Source organism: Pleurodeles waltl, chromosome 4_1 (assembly GCF_031143425.1).
Source record: "Pleurodeles waltl isolate 20211129_DDA chromosome 4_1, aPleWal1.hap1.20221129, whole genome shotgun sequence".
In the NCBI taxonomy this organism is placed as follows: domain Eukaryota; kingdom Metazoa; phylum Chordata; class Amphibia; order Caudata; family Salamandridae; genus Pleurodeles; species Pleurodeles waltl.
In genome coordinates this window covers 477481936-477496201 of record NC_090442.1, presented here as the reverse complement: position 1 = coordinate 477496201, position 14266 = coordinate 477481936, and the positions used below count along the sequence as shown (strand labels likewise).

The window sequence follows — 14266 nt, the reverse complement described above, 5'->3', positions numbered from 1 at the left end:
AGGTCAGCCCCACGGTGACGCCGCATCCTTCGACGCCGTTGGCCTCTCCGGCGTCACCAACTTCGCCTGGACAGGCGTCGGTGATTGAGGTATTGGAGCCTCAAGTGTTTTCTCCGGCGCAGACGCCGAGGCCGGAGTCGGGGTCGCCTCCGAGACAGGCACCCCAGTATCCGGCTTTTCCCACCCCTGGAGCCGATAGTTCCGCATTCTTGAATGCGATGTATGCCATCTTCCAACAGATGGCTCCAGGGGGTGCTCCGGCTGGGCCTTTGGCCTTTTCTTTGGGTGATCCTGCGCCTCTTCGGCCGGCACCCTTTATGCCCTTTCTCCCGTTTGGGAACGTGGGCTCGGCGCCAGTGTCGGCGCCGGTGGCCGCTCCGGTGGCTTCTGAAGGATTGGCCCCGGGGATTTTCATCCCGTCGACGTCGGGATTTCGGCCTGTGACTCCGGTGGGTCCATCTGCTTCAGCTGCTCTTTCGTCGGCGCCGAAGTTACATGTGGCGCCGGACGCGGCGTCGGTGGCTTCTGAAGATCGGCGCCGATCTTCGACTTCGGCGGAGGCATTGTCGACTCCGCGTATTGAACAACGACTTCATTCGAGGAGACGTGCTCTCCGGGTACTAGAAGAGCAGGAGTACCAACGAGCCCTAGAGGAAGGAGAGCTAGAGGACTCGGGTGATGGGCTGCGTGGACTGGAGTCGGCCAGTGGGCTGGACACTTCCCCTGAGTGGGACCTTTCGTCCCCGGGGGAATATACTGAGGAAGCTGCTTCCTTTCATACAGTGGTACGGAAGGCAGCTAGTTTTTTGGACCTGCCTTTGCCGGTGGTGGAGGCAAAACAAAACCTTTTGACGGAGGTGTTGCATCCGGCCTCAGCCGCGGCGGAGCCTCTGTTACCTTTTAATGACGCTCTGCTGGATCCGGTTTTAGAGGTGTGGAAGAGGCCGGCATCTTCCCCAGCAGTTCACAGAGCCGTGGCCAGGAGGTATCGGACGGCTCCAACTGATCCTGGTTTCCTATCTAGGCACCCTACGCCGGAGAGCTTGGTAGTGCAGGCCTCCTGTTCGTCCAAGTCAGCGCCTGGTTCTTTCCCGACGGTGCCTGGGGACAGAGACTCAAAAAAGCTAGAGGCGCAGTCCAAGAAGATTTTTTCGTCCTGCAGTCTGGCGTTAAAGGCCACTAATGCGACCTGTATCCTGGGGAGGTATATTCATGCTCTGATGGATGACATCTCCTCTTCGTTTACAGAGCTTCCCCAGGGTCTTTTGGATCTTGTCTCTGATGCCCAGGCTGCTGCGACCCAAATTATCCAGACGGGACTGGATACCACCGACTCGGTAGCCAGAGCAATGGGCACAACTGTGGTGGAAAGGAGACAGGCCTGGCTCCGTAACTCGGGCTTTTCGGCAGATGTACAGTCCACATTGTTGGATCTCCCGTTTGATGGGGACAAACTGTTTGGGGCTAAGGCTGATTCGGCCTTGGAACGTTTTAAGGAGAGCAGGGCCACGGCTAAGTCGTTGGGACTCCAAGCTCCTTCTTCCACGGCCTCTTCCAGATTCTTCAGGAGGTTTCGTGGATTTGGGCGTGGCTCTTCCTCCTCTTCCTTTCGGGGAAGATATCAGCAACCTGCCTCTTCCCACCCCTATAGATCTTTTAGGGGGAGGGGTAGGGTCCGCACCAGGGGAGCCTCTCAGCAGCACTCTGCCTCTTCCTCATCCTCTGGCGGGGTGCAGCAGGGGAAGCAGCCTTAGGCTTCCACCATTTCCCACTCACTCCTCTCCTGTAGGGGGAAGATTACAGCATTTTCTCACCAAATGGGAGACTGTTACGTCGGACACTTGGGTTCTCAGTGTTGTGGGAAAAGGCTACACCCTTCCCTTTCGGGAGTTTCCGCCCCTCATCCCGCCCCGCCCTTCGTATTGTTCACAAGAACACCTCCTGTTGCTAGAACAGGAGGTAGAAGTCCTCCTTTTAAAGGGCGCGGTGGAGTTGGTCCCGGAGCAGGAAAGGGGTCAAGGAGTTTACTCAAGGTATTTCCTGATTCCCAAGAAGGATGGTCGTTTGAGACCAATTCTGGACCTGAGGATCTTGAATTGGTTCCTCAAGCAGGAAAAGTTCAAGATGCTGACCCTAGCACAGGTGCTTTTGGCGTTGAACATGGAAGACTGGATGGTGTCTGTCGACTTGCAGGATGCTTACTTTCATATCCCGATACTCAAGTCACACAGGAAGTATCTCCGGTTTGTGGTGGGATCGCAACACTACCAGTTTGCGGTCCTTCCGTTTGGTCTTACTTCAGCACCTCGAGTCTTCACGAAGGTGATGTCGGTGGTTGCGGCAGAGCTCAGAAGGAAGGGGATAGCAGTATTCCCTTACTTGGACGATTGGTTGATCAAAGCCAAGTCCCCGGAGCTTGTGTTGCGTCATCTGCAGTCAACAACCCAGTTGTTGTTCGACCTGGGCTTTTCGGTGAACGAGCCCAAATCTCACCTGGAGCCCTCTCAGCGCCTCCTGTTCATAGGGGCAGTACTGGATACAACATTGGGTCGGGCCTTTCCTCCGCCTCAGCGGATTCAAGATATTCAGGATTTGGTTCCAATGTTTCGAAATGGAGCGGTAGTTCCAGTCCTCAAGGTCCTTCGTCTGCTCGGTCTTTTTGCCTCCTGCATTCTGTTGGTCATGCATGCTCGCTGGCACATGAGGGCTCTTCAGTGGTGCCTCCGAAGGCAGTGGTCTCAACACAGAGGGGATCTAGAGGGTACTGTCAAGATCTCCAGAGATGCTGCTGTGGATTTGAAGTGGTGGATTGCAGGCAACAATCTTTCACAAGGAAAGCCGTTCCAGCAGTCGCCACCAGTGGCCACAGTCATAACGGATGCTTCCACTCTAGGGTGGGGAGCTCATCTGGGGGATCTGGAGATCAAAGGTCTTTGGTCTCCAGAGGAACAGATTTTTCACATCAATCTGTTAGAGTTACGGGCTGTACGTCTGGCTCTCAAGGCCTTCCTCCCTTCCCTTCGTGGTCAGTCGGTACAGGTCCTAACGGACAATACTACCACGATGTGGTACATAAACAAGCAGGGAGGAGTGGGGTCGTACCTTCTCTGCAGAGAAGCTCTTCGACTATGGTCCTGGGCAAAGGACCATCGGATTTGCTTGATAGCAAACCATCTGGCCGGAGTCTTGAACGTGCGTGCGGACAGTCTCAGTCGCCACTTCTCGGCAGACCACGAGTGGCGTCTCCATCCAGATCAAGTCAGTTTAATCTTCCACAAGTGGGGGTTTCCTCGGGTAGATCTGTTCGCCACTCGAGAGAACGCGCATTGTCCGTTGTTCTGCAGCCTTCAGTATCCGATGCAGGAAGCGTTGGGGGACGCGTTTCAAATGACCTGGTGCGGCCAGTTGCTTTACGCGTTTCCTCCCATACCCTTGATTCCTCGAGTATTGAGGAAGATTCGCCAAGACCGGGCTCTAGTAATCTTAATAGCTCCGGATTGGCCAAGGAGGGTGTGGTACTCCGACCTTCTCCAACTCTCAACGTGCCCGCCGCTCCGTCTCCCTTTCAGGGCAGACCTCCTCTCACAGTCGCAGGGGCAGGTTCTACACCCCAACCTCCAGAGTCTGCACCTACATGCCTGGAGATTGAACGGGGCAACCTGAGTTCCTTCTCTCTCCCGCCTGAGGTAGTGGATGTTATATTAGCGGCCAGGCGACACTCCACTAAATCTATCTACGCTAATAGGTGGTCTAAATTTGTTGCGTGGTGTGGAGAGAGGCAGATTGATCCTTTACATGCTCATCTATCGGACGTTTTGTCTTTTGCTCTATCTCTGGCGCAGAAAGGCTGTGCAGTGGCTACCATTAAAGGTTATTTATCGGCCTTGTCAGCCTTCATATGTCTTCCAGACCAACCATCTTTATTTAAATCCCCTATTGTTATCAGATTCTTGAAAGGTCTTCTAAATCAATATCCTCCAAAGCCATTCGTTATGCCGCAATGGGATTTGTCCTTAGTCCTGACTTTCCTTATGGGGTCCCCTTTTGAACCTATGCATTCTTGCCCCTTGAGGTATTTGGTTTTAAAAACAGTCTTCCTGATAGCTATAACATCAGCAAGGAGAGTGAGTGAGTTGCAGGCCTTATCAGTAAAACCCCCTTATACAACTTTTTATGGGGATAAGGTGGTGTTGAGGACCAAGGCTGCTTTCCTCCCGAAGGTTGTTTCACCCTTCCATTTGGCTCAGGCAATTACTTTGTCCACGTTCTATCCTCCGCCTCATCCTTCCAAAGAGGAAGAAAGACTGCACCGTCTGGACCCAAAGAGAGCGTTGAGCTTCTTTATCGATAGAACAAAGGATTTCAGGCTGGAGGATCAGCTGTTTATTGGATACGTGGGCAAGAGGAGAGGAAAGGCAGTCCACAAGAGAACACTATCCAGGTGGGTTGTTCTTTGCATTAAAATATGTTACTCTTTGGCAAAGAAGGATCCTCCTGAGGGCATTAGAGCTCATTCCACCAGAGCTAAGTCGGCCACTTCGGCCTTAGCCAGAGGTGTTCCTGTGGTCGACATCTGCAAGGCCGCAACTTGGTCGTCCCTTCACACTTTTGCAAAACATTACTGTTTAGATTCTGAGGTTAGAAGGGACGGCCATTTTGCACGGTCAGTGCTGCAGGATTTCTTGGTTTGACCATTTAGGCACCCACCGCCGGGCGTGGTACTGCTTTGGGACTCTATTCATGAGGTGAGGAATCCACAGGTAGTTGTATCCATCAGAAGAACGAGTTACTTACCTTCGGTAACGACTTTTCTGGTGGATACATTAGCTACCTGTGGATTCCTCACGGTCCCACCCGCCTCCCCGTTGCCTTTATGGTCTTGCCAAGTAATCCTTGAGTGTGCTCCTCTTGGTCTTTGAGGGTGCAATAGATGTATATATATAATATATTTATATATATGTAGGTATATGTCTATATATCTTTATGTATATACTTGGTGTGTGTATATATTTTAAAAGAGAGAGTTTTATATATATATATATATATATATATATATATGTACATAAAAAGATTTACAGTTATTCATACAATGTGGTGTATTTTTACATTATAATGGATGTTGCTTTGTTCTTTCATTGCATTGCCTGGTTGTTCTCATGCACGTAAAAAATGATTGGTACTGACGTCCGCACGTCGTCGAGGACCTCTTATTGCCTGTATGACGTCAGACGGCGTCGCGTGCGAGACAGTGACGTCCTCGTCGACGTGCAGAGACTAGTAAGAAGATTTCCGTAGAATGCTGGCGCCATGGGAGTATTCATGAGGTGAGGAATCCACAGGTAGCTAATGTATCCACCAGAAAAGTCGTTACCGAAGGTAAGTAACTCGTTCTTTTGTCACTTTCTTTATCTATAATGGAAGATTCTAATGAGGCCAAGAATGATGTTGAGTGTTTTGTTGAATCTGTAGTTCTATGTTTTTTCTCATTCAGCATTACTAGGGATGAATGACAACTGGCTGAAAAACAAAGAAAAAGATGCTTACAACTCTATTGAGTTGGGTTTGCTCAAAGACAAAAAAAATACACATAACACTTAGACATTACTGGACTGGTGCCCAAGAGTTGTCCACCATTGATGGTATTCTGCTTAAAGAGGATTATTGGACCTGGCCCTTTTTGCAGGGTCATCCCCAAACCTTTTGCCTCCTTCTTCCTATTTTTCCTGACCTGTTTTTGTTGGCTTTTGAACTCTGAGCACTTTACTACTGCTAACCAGTGCTAAAGTGCATATTCTCTCTGTCTAAATTGTACTGTTAATTGGTTTATCCATGACCAGCATATTTGATTTACTATAAGTCCCTAGTAAAGTGCACTAGAGGTGCCCATGGCCTGTAAATCAAATGCTACTAGTGGGCCTGAAGCACTGATTGTGCCACCCACTTAAGTAGCCCTGTAATCATGTCTCAGACCTGCCACTAAGTGAGCTTACTTCAAAGGCCAAAATGGGTATAAGAAGAGCACCCAAAACCACAGACATAAGACACTTCTTGGGGTAGACAGTCTACCTCGCAGACACTTCCTGGAGAAGAGAACCTGAACTAGAACTTGCATCCTGCCAAGAAGAACTGCCTTGCTGCCCAAAGGACTCACCTGTCTGCTTTCTGTGAAGGACTGCTGCCTTGCTGCTCTCTGGCTGTAGTGAGAAGTGATCTCCAAGGGCTTGAATGGAGCTTACCTCCTGTTCCCTGAAGTCTCAGGACCAAAAAGACTTCATCTCTACAAGGACGACTCCTTGTGCGGCAGAAATTTTTGGCCAGCCTACCAGAAATGACGCACAACCTGCACCGCGGTGAAAACCTCACTGCACGCCAAACCGGAACAACGCAGCCTGATTTTGCTCCAAGAAGATTGACGCAACACCAGCGTAGCGACCGGAAATTCGACATACGGCCCACTGGATCGATGCACAGCCTTGCCAGAACGATGCAGCTCGACTTCCAGAGAGGAATTGACGCAGCGCCTGCCCTGCAGTAGAAATTTCCATGCAACACCCACTTAATCGACGCAGCCCCTGCGCAGGAAATCCACGCATTGTCCCCGGGCGTCTGAAAACCCCGTAACCCGGAGAGGATCCATGACGGAGTGCCTGAAATGGACACATAGCTGTCCCTGCGTGAAAACTAAACAACACTTTGCTGTGTGTGGCCTGAGAAATCGACACACACCCCCTTTGTTTCCACGCATCTCCTCCTCTGTGGTTTTTTGCAGAGATTTTGCACAGGAACCAAGTACTTTGTGCTTGAAAGAGACCTTTATTGCTTTTAAAAGACACTTTATATCACTTTTACAGTGATATCTCAACATATACTTATTGCATTTCAACCGTTTTGACCTGCATCTTATCAGATAAATATTCTAGATTTTTTTAAACACTGTGTGGTGTATTTTTGTGGTGCTATATTGGGTTATTGCATGATTTATTGCACAAATACTTTACATTGCCTTCTAAGTTAAGCCTGACTGCTGAGTGCTAAGCTACCGGAGGGTGGGCACAGGATCATTTGGATTGTGTGTGACTTACCCTGACTGGAGTGAGGGTCCTTGCTTGGACGGGGGGTAACCTGACTGCCAACCAAAGACTCAATTTCTAACAAAGATAAATTAATAACACATTTTACTTAAAAGCAGGATTATTGATCATGCACTCGAAGGCCATCTATGGATGTCTGTGACCATAAATTCAGAAACGTATTAATGAATACCAGGGCACACCGGTATAGTCCACAATGTCCATATAGATGATACAGTGTACACCAAGGTCCAATACGTGTTTTCGTGGTAAGCTCGTCCACCTATATGGACATTGTGGACTATACCGGTGTGCCCTGGTATTCATTGATAAATATCCCAGTTCTGATTGGCCTTCCAGTCAGCACATTTTACACACTTGGTGGTTGGGTGTAAACCCAGTTTGGCACCCACTGTACAACTCTTTCTGTACAGGACAAGGAATTTCCCCAGAGACTCACACACATACATTGGATGTGCGAACTTCATAGCATAAGCCACCAATTTTTTGTATTATAGAATCAGAAACATCTGCTCGTGGCCTGCTACAGACAAATACATTATGATCAAAATTGAATGTTTTTGTCTTACAACACCACCTCTATTATCTGTTGGGGGTATTTACTTAGTCCACCATGTTGCAAACTGTAATTCGATTTTTTAGGGCCATTTAGGATACTGCCTAAACAATTTCGCTATGCTGTAGTCTTAGTATACTAAGTTGAAAATTGCCCCAGCTCTCAATGCTGATGTCGTGGTTCAATTTTTATCAAAAATATTCAACAAACTTCTCATCTGATAAAATGACCACTTTTTAAAGTAGTACTGGTATCAAATATACTAAAACATTGCTGTATCATCTCCTATCTACTTTTTCAGCAGAGAACACCCATAAATGATTATGTGCAATGTATTTAATAGTAAAAAAAAAAAAAAAAAATGTTTTTCTCTCAGTTTCTTCTGTGTGGTGTTCTTTCTGAAATACAAAACATAGTACGACAGGTTACTTTCCGTTTTCCGTTTTTTCTTTTGAGAAATCGACTTATAAATTCGAATCTATGCCCACTTTGGTTTAGAGAACATAACACAAAATAACATGACATGAAAAGGATAGCAGAGAAGGTTGCATTGTAAAGAAGCTTATTATAAGCAAAGTTGGAGATTTAGTTTGTGTCAAATGTCCTCGATGCAGACCCAAGGGAACCTCAAGATTCAATCCCACTGGTGTAGTGAAAGAAGTTAGAGAATGTGGTGCTAAAATTGATGGTAAATTGTTGCATGCCATTAAGAAGGCACATGCCCATATTCATGCCCCTATCTGTACTGAACCGCAAGGTAATTTGAAAAACACCAACATTCATGACAATGCTAAAAAAAAAGAGAATGTGTTGCTCCATTTTAGTTGAAAGTGTATATATGTTAATATTCATGTTTCATGCTTCCCTTGGTTACTTGCCACACAAATGAGAAGATTCTACAATTCTTTCAATTAATTTAGGATAACCTACTCTATGTTCTCCTTGGGTTGTACTAGTCTTGCCATTGCCGAGGCCTGTGTTCTAGGATGAGTTATCTAGAACAATTATTCTCTTAGGTTAGGATTATTAAATTATGTTCTAGTGTGACTTGCTTAATCATATATGTTTATTGTGTCTAACAAAGTAGATAAGTTGTATCCCCGCTTTTATCTTAATGGCCCTCATTTATCATAATGGTTTATCCTGATAGCGTGAGCCAGCTCTCTGTATACCGTGATGACACGTGTGTGGTTCGCACTGCTGATGACGACAGTTACGGGCCTGAGGAGAGGCTGTAGCTGTGACATGGATGGGCGACTGTCCAGGACAAAATAACGTCGATCAACTCGTCTCTTTTCGTATGTCCCTCACTTGACCTTGCTCCAGTTGCTATGGTTCCTTTATAAGTTTCTTTATTTTTTATTTTATGTGTTCATGAAAATCTCTCATGCTCAGCTAGGTCCCCTGGCTACTGCGTTAGCACAACAAACAGGGAAGGCACTTGAATTATTTGTAATTTATAATAATACAAACGTAATTTTCTCTTTAAAAAATCTTAAGTGGTTCTTGGTGGCAACTTTTGTGACCTTACAATATTTTACAGTAAAGAGAATGAATCATAGTTGAGCCCTTCATTTCTCTGAAGTTAATTTCGTATTAATAATTGGGGAATAGTTGCACGGTCTTGAAAGGCTAAGGAACTTCAGAAATGAGGTAACAGCAACTTAAGGTTATTATAATTGCTGTCTAGTTGCCAGTCCAGCTCTCCTATTTTTTTTAAAATACAAAACAACCGGTTTATACGGGCCGCATGTCACGAGATGGACAGCCTAAGTTTCAACTTGTCCAAGTACACCACGTCTCTTCATACGAAGCCTGTCCACTTGACATTTATAACAGTCTACGTTCTACGCCTACTGTTTGTGTTTTGTTTTAGCTAGAGATGTTGCCATCTGCTATAGTTGCTGGTTATTTAATGTAACGGGGAGGAGGTGTGGACTAGGAGCTACAGATGTTGACTGGGGACGCAGGTTCAAGCCCTGGCCTTGGCACTTGACTCTTCACTTAACACTGTGTGATTCTAGGCAAACCTTTTAATTTCCCTGTGCCTAAAAAATGTGGAATGAAATACGTGAATTATGTTTGTGTAATTTACACTTGATGTATACTATATTGTGAACTATTTGTTATTCCCCCCTGTAATGTTCAGCATTACATTACTTTCTAGCTAGATTCTCGCCATTTAAAGACTAATAAATGCATACTTAGCTTCCATGCCTACTTTCAGCACAGAAAGCCTGAACTCTCAAGGTGACTCCAGAGTAGTTAGCAAGAGAAATGAAGGTATTCTCCCTGCCGTGCAGGGACCAGAAAAATGTGCTAGTCAAGGCCCGGTGCGAGCTACAAGTATTGCATATCTCTTGATTGAAGACTTGCTTATTTGGATTTTGAATTTGCACAACCAGAAGTGGCTGGGAATAACGTTAAAGGTCAACAAGGTGAGAGGGGAAGTCCTATGCTCTGCGCTGTGAAAAGTAAAGATGAAGTACTCTTGTTTTGGATCAGACAATAATTGTCAGTTGCATACACACAGTTTCACCAGGCACAGCATTGAAAAATAAGCAACGAAACAGAACACCCGCAACAAGAACCGTTATGAATGGGTTTAATAGATGCAGGCTGATAGTGTTACTTCTACTTTTTAGGGATATTACGACACCATGGATGCTGGTTACGTCGATGAAAACGGCTACTTGTATGTCCTTTCTCGAGTTGATGACGTGATCAATGTTGCAGGTCACAGGATTTCAGCAGGAGCCATTGAGGAGGTAAGCACACGAATGAAAAACAAAAACAGACGATTCGAGCAAAGGTAGTTTTATATAGTTCAAATGGACTGAACATATTCTGGTCGCGTTTATGCCCAGCTTTGCTTTAATACTCATCTAATGGGTAATAAACGATAATCTGATTAAGGAATAGACTCACAAAATTCTTATTGTAAAATCTCATATATTGGATTTTGCAACGATGAAGGTCAGGTGCACAACAAATTCACGTAGTAAGAAACCCCCCAGCTCCTTAGTCCACAAATGTTGCTTGAATATTTCTGCCTGACCCTGCATACACATTTCGTAGACAAATTGTGGAGTAAGGAGGAGATGAGGGAAAGAAAAGGCCGGGAGAGAGAATTGGTGTAGGTAAAGAATACAGTTTTTAGTTATTTTGTGAAGGGCACTCAAGACCGTTAATATATCTTTCTTAGGCTAAACACTAATCTAAAAGTTGCCGCTACAAGAAAATGTATTGTCATTGATGGCAGTAGTAAAAAAATAGCATTTTGCCTCAAACTAGATCTTTTTTTAAACCGATATTTTTATTGTCTGCTGCATGTTTAACTACTGCTGACTAGTAAATTCATCAAAGTATATTTGAAATGACCTCCACGCGGCATACCTCACACCAGGCTACGCAAAAATGCTAAGGTAATGCCAACTCAGAAATACCTACTAATTTCCAGCACAGAAATGCCCTTTGCCATCCATCACCTTCAAAAGATGACAGTGACACTGGGTGAGAGGAATAGTCCAACATCGTATATACAACTGTGCTGTCAAGAGTCCCCATGCCCCCTTTATTAAATAACTTGAATTCTTTACTGCCAAAAACATTTTAAATCTATAGGCGCTGTAATTTGAGGTTCATGGATCCCAAACTAACCATGCTGGACTTCAGAAGGTGAATGAGCGATGAAGGTGCCTTTCAATTTTGTTTATAGCTAGTCACATTTGCTGTGAGTTCAAAGACAGATGTCAAATCTCAGGCTATGTCTTCTGGAGAATTGCTGCTTATTCTTTTAACAAGTAGATGTGTGTTTACTTTTCTTTCTCTGTCTCCAAAGGTAGAGGGTTTTGTAACATGAGCTATTTCATAGTCTTGATAGGGGAAACACCCGGAAGAACGAGTCCAGAACCACAAGGTTGTGAAAAACGAAAGCGAAACAACGCTTTCGTTTTCCACGACTTCCTGGTTTTGGTACCTTAACCACGCATGTCTGAACAACGTACATGCGTGGTTAAGGTACAGAAAGGAGTCGGAGTGGACGCGGTGAAGGAGGAGATAAGTTGGGCTGGGGCTGTTTTTTGGGGGGGGGACTTGGGGGGTGATTAGGGTTTGAAGGGGCAGGTTTAGGCTTTAGGGGTGGGGTGGGGACTCAGGGTATTTTTAGTTTTTGGCATGGGGTGGGGGGCTGGGGGTGATTAGGGTTTAGGGAGGGGGAAGTGGGGTCAGGGTTTAGGTTTAAGGGGTGGGGTGGGGGGCTGGGGTGGAAGCATGCTGGGTCATGCATGCTGATTGCTAATGCCTTTACCAGGATTGCATTTACAACGGTAAAATAGTTGTAAACGCAGTCGTGGTAAAGGCATTAGTGGTTAGAATGAGGTTGTTGAGCCACAGGTTGTTTAGGCATCCGTGGTTCCGAGATATGACCCTTGATAGGGTACAGGTAATGTGAAAGGAAAGACTGTAGAATTCCAGTTTTTTTTTTAACCCACACAAAAACGTAAATACCTCTTAATGAGCTGTACACATATTTTAGAATATACCAGCAGTTAAGAAAGCTAAAAAAAACCAAATTTTTTGTAATGAAGCAAATATTTTTAACAAATCAACCCGGTTTACTTGGTTATGAGCAATGATAACGATTTGCTGAAACCCGATTTCCACACACCCTCGTTTGTGTGCTGTTTAGTTTTACCAGTAAAACTGCAGGTCATTTCAATGCGAAATGTGCTGTCTGTAAATGAAAGTGTTCTACCACGCCATACTTTTTTTTCTATATATACAGGGAGTGCAGAATTATTAGGCAAATGAGTATTTTGACCACATCATCCTCTTTATGCATGTTGTCTTACTCCAAGCTGTATAGGCTCGAAAGCCTACTACCAATTAAGCATATTAGGTGATGTGCATCTCTGTAATGAGAAGGGGTGTGGTCTAATGACATCAACACCCTATATCAGGTGTGCATAATTATTAGGCAACTTCCTTTCCTTTGGCAAAATGGGTCAAAAGAAGGACTTGACAGGCTCAGAAAAGTCAAAAATAGTGAGATATCTTGCAGAGGGATGCAGCACTCTTAAAATTGCACAGCTTCTGAAGCGTTATCATCGAACAATCAAGCGTTTCATTCAAAATAGTCAACAGGGTCGCAAGAAGTGTGTGGAAAAACCAAGGCGCAAAATAACTGCCCATGAACTGAGAAAAGTCAAGCGTGCAGCTGCCACGATCCCACTTGCCACCAGTTTGGCCATATTTCAGAGCTGCAACATCACTGGAGTGCCCAAAAGCACAAGGTGTGCAATACTCAGAGACATGGCCAAGGTAAGAAAGGCTGAAAGACGACCACCACTGAACAAGACACACAAGCTGAAACGTCAAGACTGGGCCAAGAAATATCTCAAGACTGATTTTTCTAAGGTTTTATGGACTAATGAAATGAGAGTGAGTCTTGATGGGCCAGATGGATGGGCCCGTGGCTGGATTGGTAAAGGGCAGAGAGCTCCAGTCCGACTCAGACGCCAGCAAGGTGGAGGTGGAGTACTGGTTTGGGCTGGTATCATCAAAGATGAGCTTGTGGGGCCTTTTCGGGTTGAGGATGGAGTCAAGCTCAACTCCCAGTCCTACTGCCAGTTCCTGGAAGACACCTTCTTCAAGCAGTGGTACAGGAAGAAGTCTGCATCCTTCAAGAAAAACATGATTTTCATGCAGGACAATGCTCCATCACACGCGTCCAAGTACTCCACAGCGTGGCTGGCAAGAAAGGGTATAAAAGAAGGAAATCTAATGACATGGCCTCCTTGTTCACCTGATCTGAACCCCATTGAGAACCTGTGGTCCATCATCAAATGTGAGATTTACAAGGAGGGAAAACAGTACACCTCTCTGAACAGTGTCTGGGAGGCTGTGGTTGCTGCTGCACGCAATGTTGATGGTGAACAGATCAAAACACTGACAGAATCCATGGATGGCAGGCTTTTGAGTGTCCTTGCAAAGAAAGGTGGCTATATTGGTCACTGATTTGTTTTTGTTTTGTTTTTGAATGTCAGAAATGTATATTTGTGAATGTTGAGATGTTATATTGGTTTCACTGGTAATAATAAATAATTGAAATGGGTATATATTTTTTTTTGTTAAGTTGCCTAATAATTATGCACAGTAATAGTCACCTGCACACACAGATATCCCCCTAACATAGCTAAAACTAAAAACAAACTGAAATCTACTTCCAAGAATATTCAGCTTTGATATTAATGAGTTTTTTGGGTTCATTGAGAACATGGTTCAATAATAAAATTAATCCTCAAAAATACAACTTGCCTAATAATTCTGCACTCCCTGTGTATATATATATATATATATATATATATATATATATATATATATATATATATATATATACATACATACATATATACACACACCCCACTAGCTACATACCTCACCCTTAGCTCTCTTCTGCTGAATAGGCGTAGCTCATTTGCTTGACTTGTTCTTTGTGAAACACTTAGATTTTTCAAAATCTCTATGACTTGAGTGAAGTTACACTGATGGCACCACCCCCACTATGAAAATTGTTCCAGCACCAGTACTTAAATGGGCAAGCAATATTCGGGTAGGA

At 45.0% G+C, this 14266-nt stretch overlaps 1 protein-coding gene across 1 annotated transcript in view; it reads left to right on the top strand.

The window, feature by feature from the left end:
- The window catches only part of ACSS3 (acyl-CoA synthetase short chain family member 3), a 951593-nt gene that overhangs the window by 853332 nt on the left and 83995 nt on the right, over nt 1-14266 (top strand). Inside the window, exon 13 of the mRNA XM_069228767.1 lies at nt 10293-10415. Coding sequence (XP_069084868.1) covers nt 10293-10415 — 123 coding nt within the window. The remainder of the gene's footprint in view (nt 1-10292; nt 10416-14266) is intronic.